At 50.5% G+C, this 16,468-nt stretch overlaps 1 protein-coding gene across 1 annotated transcript in view; it reads right to left on the reverse strand.

The window, feature by feature from the left end:
• bicdl2 (BICD family like cargo adaptor 2) overlaps nt 1-15,963 on the reverse strand; it is a 40,988-nt gene extending 25,025 nt beyond the window's left edge. Inside the window, exons 1-4 of the mRNA XM_041871398.2 lie at nt 15,758-15,963; nt 7,136-7,668; nt 2,920-3,135; nt 549-665 (exon numbers count right to left, since the gene is read on the reverse strand). Of these exons, the coding sequence (XP_041727332.2) occupies nt 549-665; nt 2,920-3,135; nt 7,136-7,417 (615 nt within the window). The 5' untranslated portion in view covers nt 7,418-7,668; nt 15,758-15,963. The remainder of the gene's footprint in view (nt 1-548; nt 666-2,919; nt 3,136-7,135; nt 7,669-15,757) is intronic.
• Between the last annotated feature and the right edge of the window lie 505 nt (nt 15,964-16,468).

The raw sequence follows: 16,468 nt of genomic DNA on the forward strand, positions 1-16,468 counted from the left end.
AGAGGAGAGGAGAGGGGAGGAGAGGAGAGAGAGGAGAGGAGAGGAGAGGGAGAGGGAGAGGAGAGGGAGGAGAGGGAGGAGAGGAGGGAGAGAGAGAGGGAGGAGAGGGGAGAGAGGGAGGAGAGGAGAGGAGAGAGAGGAGAGGGGAGGAGAGAGGAGAGGGAGAGGAGAGGAGAGGAGAGGGAGAGGAGAGAGGAGAGGAGAGGAGGAGAGGAGAGGGGGAGGAGAGGAGAGAGGGAGGAGAGAGGGAGAGGAGAGAGGGAGGAGAGAGAGAGGAGGAGAGAGGGAGGAGAGGAGAGAGAGGAGAGAGGGAGAGGGAGGAGAGGGAGAGGAGGGAGGGAGGAGAGAGGAGGAGAGGAGAGAGGAGAGGAGAGAGAGGGAGGAGAGGAGAGAGGGAGGGGAGGGAGAGGAGAGGAGAGGAGAGGAGAGAGGGAGAGGAGAGGAGAGGAGAGGAGAGAGGGAGGAGAGGAGAGGAGAGAGAGGGAGGGAGGAGAGGAGAGAGGGAGGAGTGGAGAGAGGGAGAGGGAGGAGTGTGTGTGTGTATGCACCTCTGCCTGTATGTTGTCTAGCTGTGTAGAACTGATGGTTGTGCTGAAGGAGGAGTCTTCCATCTCTTCTCGGAGTGAACGGAGTTCCACACGCAATGAGTGTTCTACTGACACCGCCTGGGGGAGTAGAACAGGACAGGGAGGGAGAGAGGGAGGAGCGGAGAGAAGGTGGTGTCTTGTGTTGTCTGTCTGACGTATGATTAATGTAGGTGTGGCTCTTTCAGCTGTCTGACTACATTCCATTCCACACACAGTCCAGTTCCTGTCTGACTACATTCAAGAAGTTGAAGACATCTCCCAATGTCCTGACGACTGTGACGAACGTCGACTACTGCATTGGATCTGGTGTGGCCTCCCTGTTTAAACAGCTATCTGGTGTGGCCTCCTGTTTAAACAGCCATCTGGGGGGGCCTCCTGTTTAAAACAGCTATCGGTGGCCCCCCGGTTAAACAGCCATCTGTGTGGCCCCCTGGTTAAACAGCCATCTGGCGGGGCCTCCTGGTTAAACAGCTATCTGGTGTGGCCTCCTGTTTAAACACATTGGGTGGCCGGAAACAGCTATCGGTGGGCTCCTGGTTAAAAGTATCTGGTGGCCTCCCTGGTTAAACAGCTATCTGGTGTGGCCTCCTGTTTAAACAGATCGGGGCCTGGTTAAACAGCATGGGGGCCCCTGGAAACAGCATTGGTGTGGCCCCCTGTTTAAAAGCCACGGGTGGCCTCCTGGAAAAAATCTGGGGGCCCTGTTAAACAGCCATCTGGTGGGGCCGCCCTGGTTAAAACAATCTGGTGTGGGCCCCTGGTAAACAGCCATCTGGTGTACCCTCCCTGGTTAAACAGCCATCTGGTGTGGCCTCCTGTTTAAACAGCCATCTGGTGTGGCCTCCTGGTTAAACAGCTATCTGGTGTGGCCTCCGGTTAAACAGCCATCGTGGGCCTCCCGTTTAAACAGCCATCTGGTGTGGCTCTTAAAAATGGTGGGCCTCCCGGTTAAACAGAGGGTGGTCCGGTTAAACAGCCATCTGGTGTGGCTCCTGGTTAAACAGCCATCTGGTGTGGCCCCTGGTTAAACAGCTATCTGGTGTGGCTCCTGGTTAAAAGCATCTGGTGTGGCCTCCTGTTTAAACAGCCATCTGGTGTGGCCCCCGGGGAAACAGCTATCTGGTGTGGCCTCCTGGTTAAACAGCGATCTGGTGTGGCCTCCCTGGTTAAAACAGCTATCTGGTGTGGCCTCCTGGTTAAACAGCCATCGGTGTGGCCTCCTGGTAAACAGCCATCTGGTGTGGCTCTCCCTAGTTAAACAGCCATCTGGGGGCCTCCCTGGTTAAACAGCATCTGGTGTGGCCTCCTGGTTAAACAGCCATCGGGTGGCCTCCCGGGTGAAACAGCCATCTGGGGCCTCCCCCCGGTTAAACAGTATCTGGTGTGGCCTCCCTGTTTAAACAGCCATTGGTGTGGCCTCCCTGGTTAAAACATCTGGTGTGGCCCTCCTGGGTAAACAGCCATCTGGTGTGGCTCTCCTGGTTAAAAGCATCTGGTGTGGCCTCCCGGTTAAACAGCTATTGGTGTGGCCCTCCTGGTTAAACAGCTATCGGTGTGGCCTCCCTGGTTGGAAACAGCCATCTGGTGTGGCCTCCCCTGGTTAAACAGCTATCAGGTGTGGCCTCCTGGTTAAACAGCTATCGGTGGCCTCCTGGTTAAACAGCCATCTGGTGTGGCTCCTGGTTAAACAGCTATCTGGTGTGGCCTCCCTGGTTAAACAGCTATCTGGTGTGGCCTCCCTGTTTAAACAGCTATCTGGTGTGGCCTCCCTGTTTAAACAGCTATCTGGTGTGGCCTCCCTGGTTAAACAGCTATCTGGTGTGGCCTCCCTGGTTAAACAGCCATCTGGTGTGGCCTCCCTGGTTAAACAGCTATCTGGTGTGGCCTCCCTGGTTAAACAGCTATCTGGTGTGGCCTCCCTGGTTAAACAGCTATCTGGTGTGGCCTCCCTGGTTAAACAGCTATCTGGTGTGGCCTCCCTCCCTGGTTAAACAGCTATCTGGTGTGGCCTCCCTCCCTGGTTAAACAGCTATCTGGTGTGGCCTCCCTGGTTAAACAGCTATCTGGTGTGGCCTCCCTGGTTAAACAGCTATCTGGTGTGGCCTCCCTGGTTAAACAGCTATCTGGTGTGGCCTCCCTGGTTAAACAGCTATCTGGTGTGGCCTCCCTGGTTAAACAGCTATCTGGTGTGGCCTCCCTGGTTAAACAGCTATCTGGTGTGGCCTCCCTGGTTAAACAGCTATCTGGTGTGGCCTCCCTGGTTAAACAGCTATCTGGTGTGGCCTCCCTATCTGATCTAGTTGGACTGGAATTCATCTATCTGTGTCTGTACCTCTGCCATCTCTTCCACCAGGCGTTGGTTGTGATTGGCCAGCTCAGTCAGCTGTTTGTTCTCCTCCCGCTTCTTGCCCTGCCCCCGGCTTTGATGTCGGTCCAGCTCGGCCAGTAAGGAGGAGAGGTCGGAGGTTAGCTCAGCCTCTCTCTGTCCTGACGACAGCTCACATACCTCCAGCCTCCTCTGGAGAACATGCTTCTCCTGCTGCAGGACCTGACACACACAAAAACACACACACACACACAACCACACACACACAAACACACACACACAACCACAAACAACGTTAAATCTCTACATCATTGCTCCTAAAACAGGGGTTCTCTCTTAGCTGTCTGTCTCTCTGTGTCAGTCTCACCTCTCTCTGTCTGTCTCTCTGTGTCAGCCTCACCTCTCTCTGTCTGTCTCTCTGTCAGTCTCACCTCTCTCTGTCTGTCTCTCTGTCAGTCTCACCTCCCTCTGTCTGTCTCTCTGTCAGTCTCACCTCTCTCTGTCTGTCTCTCTGTCAGTCTCACCTCTCTGTCTGTCTCTCTGTCAGTCTCACCTCTCTCTGTCTGTCTCTCTGTCAGTCTCACCTCTCTCTGTCTGTCTCTCTGTCAGTCTCACCTCTCTCTGTCTGTCTCTCTGTCAGTCTCACCTCCCTCTGTCTGTCTCTCTGTCAGTCTCACCTCTCTGTCTGTCTCTCTGTCAGTCTCACCTCTCTCTGTCTGTCTCTCTGTCAGTCTCACCTCTCTCTGTCTGTCTCTCTGTGTCAGTCTCACCTCTCTCTGTCTGTCTCTCTGTCAGTCTCACCTCTCTGTCTGTCTCTCTCTGTCAGTCTCACCTCTCTGTCTGTCTCTCTGTGTCAGTCTCACCTCTCTCTGTCTGTCTCTCTCTGTCAGTCTCACCTCTCTGTCTGTCTCTCTGTCAGTCTCACCCCTCTCTGTCTGTCTCTCTGTCAGTCTCACCTCTCTCTGTCTGTCTCCCTGTCAGTCTCACCTCTCTATGTCTGTCTCTCTGTGTCAGTCTCACCTCTCTGTCTGTCTCTCTGTCAGTCTCACCTCTCTCTGTCTGTCTCTCTGTCAGTCTCACCTCTCTCTGTCTGTCTCTCTGTGTCAGTCTCACCTCTCTGTCTGTCTCTCTGCCAGTCTCACCTCTCTGTCTGTCTCTCTGTCAGTCTCACTTCTCTCTGTCTGTCTTTCTGTGTCAGTCTCACCTCTCTCTGTCTCTCTGTCAGTCTCACCTCTCTCTGTCTGTCTCTCTGTGTCAGTCTCACCTCTCTCTGTCTGTCTCTCTGTCAGTCTCACCTCTCTCTGTCTGTCTCTCTCTGTCAGTCTCACCTCTCTGTCTGTCTCTCTGTCAGTCTCACCTCTCTCTGTCTGTCTCTCTGTCAGTCTCACCTCTCTCTGTCTGTCTCTCTGTCAGTCTCACCTCTCTCTGTCTGTCTCTCTGTGTCAGTCTCACCTCTCTCTGTCTGTCTCTCTGTCAGTCTCACCTCTCTGTCTGTCTCTCTGTCAGTCTCACCTCTCTCTGTCTGTCTCTCTGTGTCAGTCTCACCTCTCTCTGTCTGTCTCTCTGTCAGTCTCACCTCTCTGTCTGTCTCTCTGTCAGTCTCACCTCTCTGTCTGTCTCTCTGTCAGTCTCACCTCTCTCTGTCTGTCTCTCTGTCAGTCTCACCTCTCTGTCTGTCTCTCTGTCAGTCTCACCTCTCTGTCTGTCTCTCTGTCAGTCTCACCTCTCTCTGTCTGTCTCTCTGTGTCAGTCTCACCTCTCTGTCTGTCTCTCTGTCAGTCTCACCTCTCTGTCTGTCTCTCTGTCAGTCTCACCTCTCTCTGTCTGTGTCTCTGTCAGTCTCACCTCTCTGTCTGTCTCTGTGTGTCAGTCTCACCTCTCTCTGTCTGTCTCTCTGTGTCAAAGTGGTGGCAGGTAGCTTAGCGGTTAGAGAGTTGGGCCAGTAACTGAAAGGTTGCTAGTTCGAATCCCCAAGGTGAAAAATCTGTCGTTCTGCCCTTGAGCAAGGCACTTTACCCTAATTGCTCCCGGGTCGCGTCAATAATGGCTTATCCCTGACCGTGACCCCACTCTCCGAGGGTGTCTCAGGGAGAGTTGGGATATGTTAAAAAACGTGTGAAATATGACAAATATAAGTTGTCTGTCAGTTGTCTCACTGTGTCAGTCTGTGTCAGTTATCTGCTCTCTGTCAGTTGTCTCACCTGTGTCAGTTGTCTCTCCTCTACCTGTAATTTGGCTCTCGTCTCTCCTCTACGTGTCAGTTGTCTCACCTATACCTCTCTGTCAGTTGTCTCACCTATACCTCTCTGTCAGTTGTCTCTCCTCTACCTATCAGTTGTCTCACCTCTACATGTCTGTCTCTCTGTGTCAGTTGTCTCTCCTCTACCTGTCTGTCTCTCCGTGTCAGTTGTCTCACCTCTACATGTCTGTCTCTCTATCAGTTGTCTCACCTCTACATGTCTGTCTCTCTGTCAGTTGTCTCACCTCTACCTGTCTGTCTCTCTGTCAGTTGTCTCACCTGTCTGTCTCTCTGTCAGTTGTCTCACCTCTATATGTATGTCTCTCCGTGTCAGTTGTCTCACCTCTTCCTGTCTGTCTCTGTGTCAGTTGTCTCACCTGTACTGGTCTCTCTCTCTGTCAGTTGTCTCACCTCTACCTGTCTGTCTCTCTGTGTCAGTTGTCTCTCCTCTACATGTCTGTCTCTCTATGTCAGTTGTCTCACCTCTACATGTCTGTCTCTCTGTGTCAGTTGTCTCACCTCTGTCTGTCTGTCTGTCTGTCTGTCTGTCTCTGTGTCAGTTGTCTCACCTCTATCTGTCTGTCTCTCTGCCAGTTGTATCTCCTCTACTTGTCTGTCTCTGTCAGTTGTCTCACCTCTACCTGTCTGTCTCTCTGTGTCAGTTGTCTCACCTATACCTGTCTGTCTCTCTGTGTCAGTTGTCTCACCTCAACCTGTCTGTCTGTGTCTGTGTCAGTTGTCTCACCTCTACTTGTCTGTCTCTCTGTCACTTGTCTCTCCTCTACCTGTCTGTCTCTCTGTCAGTTGTCTCACCTCTACCTCTCTGTCTCTCTGTGTCAGTTGTCTCACCTCTACCCCTCTGTCTCTCTGTGTCAGTTGTCTCTCCTCTACCTGTCTGTCTCTCTGTGTCAGTTGTCTCTCCTCTACCTGTCTGTCTCTCTGTGTCAGTTGTCTCTCCTCTACCCCTCTGTCTCTCTGTGTCAGTTGTCTCACCTCTACCTCTCTGTCTCTCTGTGTCATTTGTCTCAACTCTACCTGTCTGTCTTTCGGTCAGTTGTCTCAACTCTACCTCTCTGTCTCTCTGTGTCAGTTGTATCTCCTCTACCTGTCTGTCTCTCTGTCAGTTGTCTCACCTCTACCTCTCTGTCTCTCTGTGTCAGTTGTCTCTCCTCTACCTGTCTGTCTCTCGGTCAGTTGTCTCAACTCTACCTCTCTGTCTCTCTGTGTCAGTTGTCTCTCCTCTACCTGTCTGTCTCTCTGTCAGTTGTCTCACCTCTACCTCTCTGTCTCTCTGTGTCAGTTGTCTCTCCTCTACCTCTCTGTCTCTCTGTGTCAGTTGTCTCACCTCTACCCCTCTGTCTCTCTGTGTCAGTTGTCTCTCCTCTACCTGTCTGTCTCTCTGTGTCAGTTGTCTCTCCTCTACCTCTCTGTCTCTCTGTGTCAGTTGTCTCACCTCTACCCCTCTGTCTCTCTGTGTCAGTTGTCTCACCTCTACCTCTCTGTCTCTCTGTGTCAGTTGTCTCTCCTCTACCTGTCTGTCTCTCTGTCAGTTGTCTCACCTCTACCTCTCTGTCTCTCTGTGTCAGTTGTCTCTCCTCTACCTGTCTGTCTCTCTGTGTCAGTTGTCTCTCCTCTACCTCTCTGTCTCTCTGTGTCAGTTGTCTCACCTCTACCCCTCTGTCTCTCTGTCAGTTGTCTCACCTCTACCTCTCTGTCTCTCTGTGTCAGTTGTCTCTCCTCTACCTGTCTGTCTCTCTGTCAGTTGTCTCACCTCTACCTGTCTGTCTCTCTGTCAGTTGTCTCACCTCTACCTCTCTGTCTCTCTGTGTCAGTTGTCTCTCCTCTACCTGTCTGTCTCTCTGTCAGTTGTCTCACCTCTACCTCTCTGTCTCTCTGTGTCAGTTGTCTCTCCTCTACCTCTCTGTCTCTCTGTGTCAGTTGTCTCACCTCTACCTGTCTGTCTCTCTGTGTCAGTTGTCTCACCTCTACCTCTCTGTCTCTCTGTGTCAGTGCCTCGGCCAGCTCTTCATTCCTCTCCAACAGAGCCTGGCCCAACTCAGCAGCCAGGATCAGATCTGTCTCCAAACCCGCCTCCAGCCCCGCCTCTAACCCCGCCTTCCCCATGGAGCCCCTCCCACCCTGGCAGCAGGAGGAGGAAGAGGAGGAGGGTTGAGCGAGAGAGAGAGAGTGGGAGGAAGTGGAGGAGAGGGGAAAGAAGGAGTCTTCCAAGCTGGGGGAGGGAAGGCTGTGCTTTCTGGAGAACATCGGAGGAGCCACAGGGGTCAGAGGTTACACCACCTTGTCAGGGGTCAGAGGTTACACCACCTTGTCAGGGGTCAGAGAGCCCTGCCCCTCATCTCTCAGTCTGTTACACCGTCTCTTAAACGACTTGGTCTGGACTGGTCTGGTTTGAGTCTGGTCTGGGTCTTGGCCTGGATCTGGTCTGGACTGGTCTGATCTGGTCTGGGTTAGGGTGGAGAGGTGAAGGCCCCCCTGGATTGGTCGGCTCTCTGAAACTAAAACAAACATAAACAGTTTCTGATTGGCTGAATGGTGATGATGGGAAATCTGATTGGCTGAATGGTGATGATGTGAAATCTGATTGGCTGAATGGTGATGATGTGAAAGCTGATTGGCTGTATGGTGATGATATGAAAGCTGATTAACTGAATGGTGATGATGTGAAAGCTGATTGGCTGAATGGTGATGATGTGAAAGCTGATTGGCTGAATGGTGATGATATGAAAGCTAACTAAGGCAAGACGGTATTAAGTTTACTAGAACGCAAAACACAATTCTCTCTCTCTCTCTCTCTCTCTCTCTCTCCCCCTGTAACGATCCCGGCTGTCTGAGTCGGGTCCTGGTCGTAATCTCCAGTTTCCCGAGGGTTCGGGAACGCTCCGGGGAGCGCTCTGGTTTCCGCACCTGCTTCCCATTAGCAATCTGCACACCTGGGCCTAATCAGCACCTTTCTTAGGCTCTGGCCCAACATCCAGTTCCTGCCGGATCGTTAGCCATGAACAGTAGGTGTATCTGCGTATCAGTTAGAGTATCTAGCGTGAGTTTTGTTGTTTTGTACTTTGTTGAGTTTTGTGTCCTTACCTCCGTTTTTGTTTCACCTGCAGTCACACGTCCCGGAACCTTCACCCCACCTCTCTGCCTGATGGTCGGCGGCTGCCGAGCCATCACTGGACCTTGCACTGCACCCCCAACTACTCATCCACGCCGCCCGCTCTGTCCCTGGAATATTCTGCACCTTTTGTTTGTATCCGAATAAACCCTCACTTTCGTTCTACTCTCCTTGTCCTGGTCTGCTTTTGGGTTCTGGCTGAGGGAACTGTGACAGAACGATCCGCCAATTATGAACCCAGCGGACCTGGACTCCGTTCGCCATGCCATTACCCAGCAGGAGAAGATGTTGGGCCATCATAGCACGGTACTACAGGAGATCGCGTTGTCAGTTCGGAACCTTTCTACCCGGCCTGATGGAGGTCCAGAACCAACGCCAGTGTCCGGTGGAGGACCCACTACCGGTTTCACCCATCTCGCCTGCCGCTTCTGAAGTTGTGTCCCTCCGTGAGCCCAAGGTTCCGACGCCGGAGAAATATGAGGGGGAGCTGGGAAGATGCCGTTCCTTCCTTATGCAGTGTGGATTAGTGTTCGATCTACAGCCCTACTCTTATGCCACTGACAAGGCTAGGATAGCCTTTTTTGATTGAGTTGCTGCGTGGTCGAGCGCTGGAGTGGGCTTCAGCCGTTTGGGAACGACAGGATCCCTGCATGGCTTCATACCAGGGGTTCACGGCCGAGATGAGGAAGCTCTTCGACCATTCCGTCCGAGGGAGGGACGCAGCTAGGCGTCTGTTTTCTCTTCACCAAGGAACTCGCCGCGTGGCCGACTTCGTGATCGAGTTCAAGACGTTGGCTGTGGAGAGTGGGTGGAACGAGGAGTCTTTGCAAGCGGCCTTTTACCAGGGCCTGTCGGAGCAGCTCAAGGATGAGTTGATCTCCTATCCGGAGCCTAGTGACCTGGACAGCTTGGTAGCCTTGTCTATTCGGGTGGATAATCGAGTCCGAGAGCGAAGGAGGGAGAAGCAATGGGGTCCGTCCAATCGATCAGCTTCTCAGTTCCCAGTCGGGTCGGGTGGTGGACCAGAACACGTCGATCATTCTCCACCACTAAGGATTAGTGGAGAGGACCTCTCTCCCGATTCTGAACCCAGGCAAGTGGGGCGGCACGGGTTAACCAAGGAGGAGCGTCAACATAGACGTAAGACCAACTGCTGCCTCTACTGTGGTCGCTCGGGACATTACATCTCCACTTGTTCCCGGCGGTCGTCAAACTGCCCGGCTCGCTAAAGTTGGGAGGACTTTTAGCGAGCCAGTTTCAACCTCTCAGTACCTCTGTCAGACCCCGCTTCCCGGCTACCCTTGTGAACAGGAATCAGAGCTTAGCACTTAACGCTTTTATCGATTCAGGTGCCGATGGAAGCTTTCTTGATGCCGAGTTGGTGGAACAGCTGGGGCTTTCCAAGGAGCAATTGCCGGAAGCCATTGAAGCGACCACTCTGAACGGCAGTAGTCTGGCACGTATCACGATGAGGACTGAACCGGTTAAGATGCGGTTGTCGGGGAATCATTCTGAGATGATTTCATTTTTCATTCTGCCGTCTTCCCATGTTCCTCTGGTCCTTGGATACCCCTGGCTGAAGGAACACAATCCCACGTTCGATTGGGTGACGGGCAAGGTAACGAGTTGGAGCCTTGATTGTCATGCTAACTGTCTCAAGACTGCCTGCCCCCATTCGGTTCCCAGTCAGGTGATTGAGGCTAAACCCCCAGATTTGTCCCTGGTTCCCGAGACATATCACGATTTGGGGGAAGTTTTCAGTAAGCAGAAGGCTCTGTCACTTCCTCCCCACCGACCATATGATTGTGCCATCAACCTGGTTCCTGGAGCTGTCTACCCCAAGGGGAAGGTTATACAGTATCTCCCGACCTGAACGTGAGGCGTTGGAGACCTACATCAAGGAGTCCCTAGCTGCTGGTCTCGTTCGTCCTCGTCATCACCCCCTGGGGGCAGGATTCTTCTTTGTGGGAAAGAAGGATGGCTCTCTTCGACCGTGTATTGATTATCGGGGTTGAATGACATCACGGTCAAGAACAAGTATCCCCTGCCCTTGATGAGTTCTGCCTTCGACTCCTTACAGGGTGCTACGGTGTTCACCAAGCTAGACCTACGCAATGCGTATCACCTGGTCCGGATCAGAGAGGGGGACGAGTGGTTGACGGGTTTCAATACACCGATGGGTCACTTCGGTATCAGGTGATGCCGTTTGGACTGACCAATGCTCCAGCGGTATTCCAGAGTATGGTGAACGACGTCCTGAGAGATATGATCGGGTCTCTTCGTGTTTGTTTACCTGGATGACATTCTGATCTTCTCGAAGGAACCTTCCGACCACGTCCAGCATGTCCGGCAGGTTCTGCAGCGATTGTTGGAGAATCGCCTGTTCGTGAAGGCCGAGAAGTGCGAGTTTCACGCCCACACTACATCCTTTCTCGGGTACATCATCTCCAGGGGTGAGATTAGGATGGATCAGGAGAAGGTTAGAGCGGTTCTGGAATGGGCCCAGCCCGGTACGAGATTGCAACTCCAGAGATTTTTGGGGTTTGCGAATTTCTACCGCAGATTCATCCGGGGATTACAGCCGTGTGGCCGCTCCATTAACTGCCTTGACTTCCAGCATCAGGACCTTCAAGTGGAATCCGGAGGCGGATCGAGCGTTTCTGGATTTGAAGAGGCGATTCACCAACGCACCGATTCTCTCTCAACCGGACCACGGCCCGTCAGTTCGTCGTTGAAGTGGACGCGTCTGATGTGGGAGTTGGCGCCATCCTGTCGCAGCGATGCTCCACGGACAGTAAACTCCATCCCTGCGCCTACTACTTCGCCGCCTTTCGCCTGCGGAGAGGAATTACGATGTGGGTAACCGGGAGCTTCTCGCGGTGAAACTTGCCTTGGAGGAGTGGGCGCCACTGGTTGAGGGGCGGAGCAACCGCTTATTGTCTGGACTGACCACAAGAATCTTGCTTACGTGCAATCGGCTAAACGTCTCAACTCCCCGTCAGGCCAGGTGGGCGTTGTTTTTCGGACGATTCAAGTTTGTCCTGACGTTCTGACCTGGATCTAAGAACGGCAAGGCGGACGCCTTGTCCCGGATGTTCTCCAAGACGGAGGAGAGTGGGTCCAAGACCGAGACTATTCTCCCCCGGAACTGCGTCGTGGGAGCAGTTATGTGGAGGATTGAGGAGGAGGTGCTGGCGCCCTTCGGACTCAGCCCGGTCCCGTAACGGTCCACCCGGTCGGTTGTTTGTGCCTGAGTCGGTTCTCCTGCTGTTCTCAAATGGTCCCCACGCCAGTAAGATGGCTTGTCACCCTGGCGTGGCTCGGACAATGGCGTTTTCTTCGCAGACGTTTTTGGTGGCCTGCCATGGCCGAGGATACTCGGGGTTTTGTGGCTGCCTGTCCAGTGTGTGCGCAGAATAAGAGTACCAATCGGCCCAGCTCTGGACTACTTCACCCCCTTCCTATTCCCCAAGCGTCCATGGTCGCATCTGGCCCTGGACTTCGCCACGGGGTTGCCCGCTTCTGAGGGGAACACGGTCGTTCTGACTATCGTGGACAGGTTCAGCAAGTTCGCCCACTTTGTGCCTATTGCCAAGCTTCCTCTGCCTCGGAGACGTCCGAGATCCTGGTCAGGGAGGTTTTCAGGGTCCACGGTTTGCCCAGTGATATCGTTTCCGACCGTGGCCCTCAGTTTACCTCTGCTGTCTGGAAGTCCTTCTGTTTGGCCATTGGAGCTACAGTCAGTCTCACATCTGGTTTTCACCCCCAATCCAATGGTCAGGCGGAGAGAGCCAACCAGAAGATGGAATCCACGCTACGCTGTCTGGTCTCTTCCAACCCCACCTCCTGGGCCTCTCAGTTGCCTTGGGTTGAGTATGCCCACAATACTCTCCCCTACATCTGCCACTGGGATGTCTCCTTCCAGTGCCTGTATGGCTACCAACCTCCCCTGTTCCCTTCTCAGGAGAAGGAGCTCTCTGTGCCTTCTGTTCAGGCCCATATTCGTCGTTGCCACCGGACCTGGCATCGGGCCAGAAAGGCACTCCTTAGAGGTTCGGACCGGTATCAGCTCCAGGCGAATCGTCGCCGCGACCCCCGCTCCCACCTATACCATCGGAGATAGGGTTTGGTTGGCCACACGGGATCTTCCGTTACGGACTGAGTCTAGGGAAGTTGTTACCGAAGTTTATTGGTCCGTTTGTGGTGGAGAAGGTGATCAATCCAGTGGCAGTGCGACTCAAACTACCGAGGACGCTCAGAGTCCATCCCACCTTTTCATGTCTCCTGCCTCAAGCCTGTCTTCCTCAGTCCTCTGTTGCCTCCTCCGCCTCTCCCTCCTCCTCCTCGGATGATCGGAGGTGGTCCTGCCTACACGGTGCGTCGCATTATGGATTCCAGACGGCGGGGCCGGGGTTTCCAGTATCTCGTGGACTGGGAGGGGTATGGTCCTGAAGAGAGGAGTTGGATTCCGCGGCGACAGGTCCTAGATGCGGATCTCATCAGGGACTTTTACCGCCTCCATCCTGGCGCTCCGGGAGTCCGCCCGGTGGCGTTCGTCGGAGGGGGGGGTACTGTAACGATCCCGGCTGTCTGAGTCGGGTCCTGGTCGTAATCTCCAGTTTCCCGAGGGTTCGGGAACGCTCCGGGAGCGCTCTGGTTTCCGCACCTGCTTCCCATTAGCAATCTGCACACCTGGGCCTAATCAGCACCTTTCTTAGGCTCTGGCCCAACATCCAGTTCCTGCCGGATCGTTAGCCATGAACAGTAGGTGTATCTGCGTATCAGTTAGAGTATCTAGCGTGAGTTTTGTTGTTTTGTACTTTGTTGAGTTTTGTGTCCTTACCTCCGTTTTTGTTTCACCTGCAGTCACACGTCCCGGGAACCTTCACCCCACCTCTGCCTGATGGTCGGCGGCTGCCGAGCCATCACTGGACCTTGCACTGCACCCCCAACTACTCATCCACGCCGCCCGCTCTGTCCCTGGAATATTCTGCACCTTTTGTTTGTATCCGAATAAACCCTCACTTTCGTTCTACTCTCCTTGTCCTGGTCTGCTTTTGGGTTCTGGCTGAGGGAACTGTGACACCCCCTCTCTCTCTCTCTCTGTCTCTCTACTCTCTCTCTCTCTCTCTCTCTGTCTCTCTCTCTCTCTCTCTTCTCTCTCTCTCTCTCTCTCTCTCTCTCTCTCTCTCTCTCTCTCTCTCTCTCTCTCTCTCTCTCTCTCTCTCTCTCTCTCTCTCTCTCTCTCTGTCTCTCTCTCTCTCTCTCTCTCTCTCTCTCTCTCTCTCTCTCTTCTTCTCTCTCTCTCTCTCTCTCTCTCTCTCTCTCTCTCTCTCTCTCTCTCTCTCTCTCTCCTCTCTCTCTCTCTCTCTCTCTCTCTCTCTCTCTCTCTCTCTCTCTCTCTCTCTCTCTCTCTCTCTCTCTCTCTCTCTCTCTCTCTCTCTCTCTCTCTCTCTCTCTCTCTCTCTCTCTCTCTCTCTCTCTCATATATATAATTCTCCCATGGCCTTAAACCAGTTATATTGTCTATCTGCTGCTTTTGTGACTAGAAAACAAAGTAGCAGCTTTACTGGTTTCCTCTTTCTATCCACCCCCACATTCTACAACAACACTACCACTATAATACTAGAATACTACCACTAGAATACTACAATACTACCACTATAATACTACAATACTACCACTATAATACTACAACACTACCACTATAATACTATAATACAACCACTAGAATACTACAATACTACCACTATAATACTACAATACTACCACTATAATACTACAACACTACCACTATAATACTAGAATACTACCACTAGAATACTACAATACTACCACTATAATACTACAATACTACCACTAGAATACTACAATACTACCACTATAATACTACAATACTACCACTATAATACTACAATACTACCACTATAATACTACAATACTACCACTATAATACTACAATACTACCACTATAATACTACCACTATAATACTACAACACTACCACTATAATACTACAACACTACCACTATAATACTACAATACTACCACTATAATACTACCACTATAATACTACAACACTACCACTATAATACTACAATACTACCACTATAATACTACAATACTACCACTATAATACTACAACACTACCACTAGAATACTACAATACTACCACTATAATACTACAATACTACCACTATAATACTACAATACTACCACTATAATACTACAATACTACCATTATAATACTACAACACTACCACTATAATACTACAACACTACCACTATAATACTACAATACTACCACTATAATACTACCACTATAATACTACAACACTACCACTATAATACTACAATAATACCACTATAATACTACAATACTACCACTATAATACTACAACACTACCACTAGAATACTACAATACTACCACTATAATACTACAATACTACCACTATGTTACCACTATACTACTATACTACCACTATACTACCACTATACTACTACACTACCACTATACTACCACTATACTATTACTATGTTACCACTATACTACTATATTACCACTATACTACTATACTACCACTATACTACCACTATACTACTACACTATACTACTATACTACCACTATACTACCACTATGCTACCACTATACTACCACTATACTACCACTATACTACCACTATACTACTATACTACCACTATACTACTATACTACCACTATATTACCACTATACTACTACACTACCACTATACTACCACTATACTATTACTATGTTACCACTATACTACTATACTACCACTATACTACTATACTACCACTATACTACCACTATACTACTACACTATACTACTATACTACCACTATGCTACCACTATACTACCACTATACTACCACTATACTATTACTATGTTACCACTATACTACTATACTAACACTATACTACTACACTACCACTATACTACCACTATACTATTACTATGTTACCACTATACTACTACACTATTACTATACTACCACTATACTACTACACTAACACTATACTACCACTATACTACCACTATACTACCACTATACTATTACTATGTTACCACTATACTACTATACTAACACTATACTACCACTATACTACCACTATACTACTATACTAACACTATACTACTACACTACCACTATACTACTACACTACTACAAATATCAGTTTCAGTGTTATCCCCTATCCACCTTCCACAGCCACACCGATACACACCCTTCTCTAAGAGCTGGTTTGGGTTACATAAACAGACAGTATAGAACAGAGAGAACTGTATTGTCCTCTACACACACACACACACTAACCATTAAAACCAAACAATAATCATTAACACCAAACATTAATCATTAACACCAAACTTAACCATTACACTAACACCAAACATTAACCATTAACACTAACACCAAACATGATCCATTATCTGTGTGTGTTGTGTCTCTTACCTGCTCCTGCTGCCGTGGCTACCAACCAGCTTCTACTGCTCTTCCTGTTTGCCTCCTTAGGTGTGTGGTTCATCTGGTTTCTGTGGAGCGGCTCCTCTGCGTATTAGTGGGTGGGGAGAGGGATGTATGATGGGGTGTTATTCTACGTATTCATGTTTCTATGTGGAAACAGCAACACTCTCCATTGTCCAAGTCAAATTTCACCATTGGGGACAATCAAGTATATCCTATCATATCATATCATATCGCCGTCTCAGGGAGTGGGGCATGCAAATGAGGCCGGAGGCTCCACCTACAAGTGACACAGAACAGTCAGGGATTGTCCACTCTCTCTCTCTCTCTCTTCTCTCTCTCTCTCTCTCTCTCTCTCTCTCTCTCTCTCTCTCTAGCTCTCTCTCTCTCTCTCTCTCTCTACCTCTCTCTCTCTCTCTCTCTCTCTCTAGCTCTCTCTCTCTCTCTCTCTCTCTCTCTCTTTCTCTCTCTCAATTCAATTCAATTCAATTTCAATTTAAGGGCTTTATTGGCATGGGAAACGTGTGTTAACATTGCCAAAGCAAGTGAAGTAGATAGTAAACAAAAGTGAAATAAACAATAAATATTAACAGTAAACATTACACTCAGAAGTTTCAAAAGAATAAAGACATTTCTCTCTCTCTCTCTCTGTCTCTCTCTGTCTCTCTCTCTCTCTCTCTCTCTCTCTCTCTCTCTCTC

This window comes from Coregonus clupeaformis, unplaced genomic scaffold, assembly GCF_020615455.1.
Source record: "Coregonus clupeaformis isolate EN_2021a unplaced genomic scaffold, ASM2061545v1 scaf0324, whole genome shotgun sequence".
In the NCBI taxonomy this organism is placed as follows: domain Eukaryota; kingdom Metazoa; phylum Chordata; class Actinopteri; order Salmoniformes; family Salmonidae; genus Coregonus; species Coregonus clupeaformis.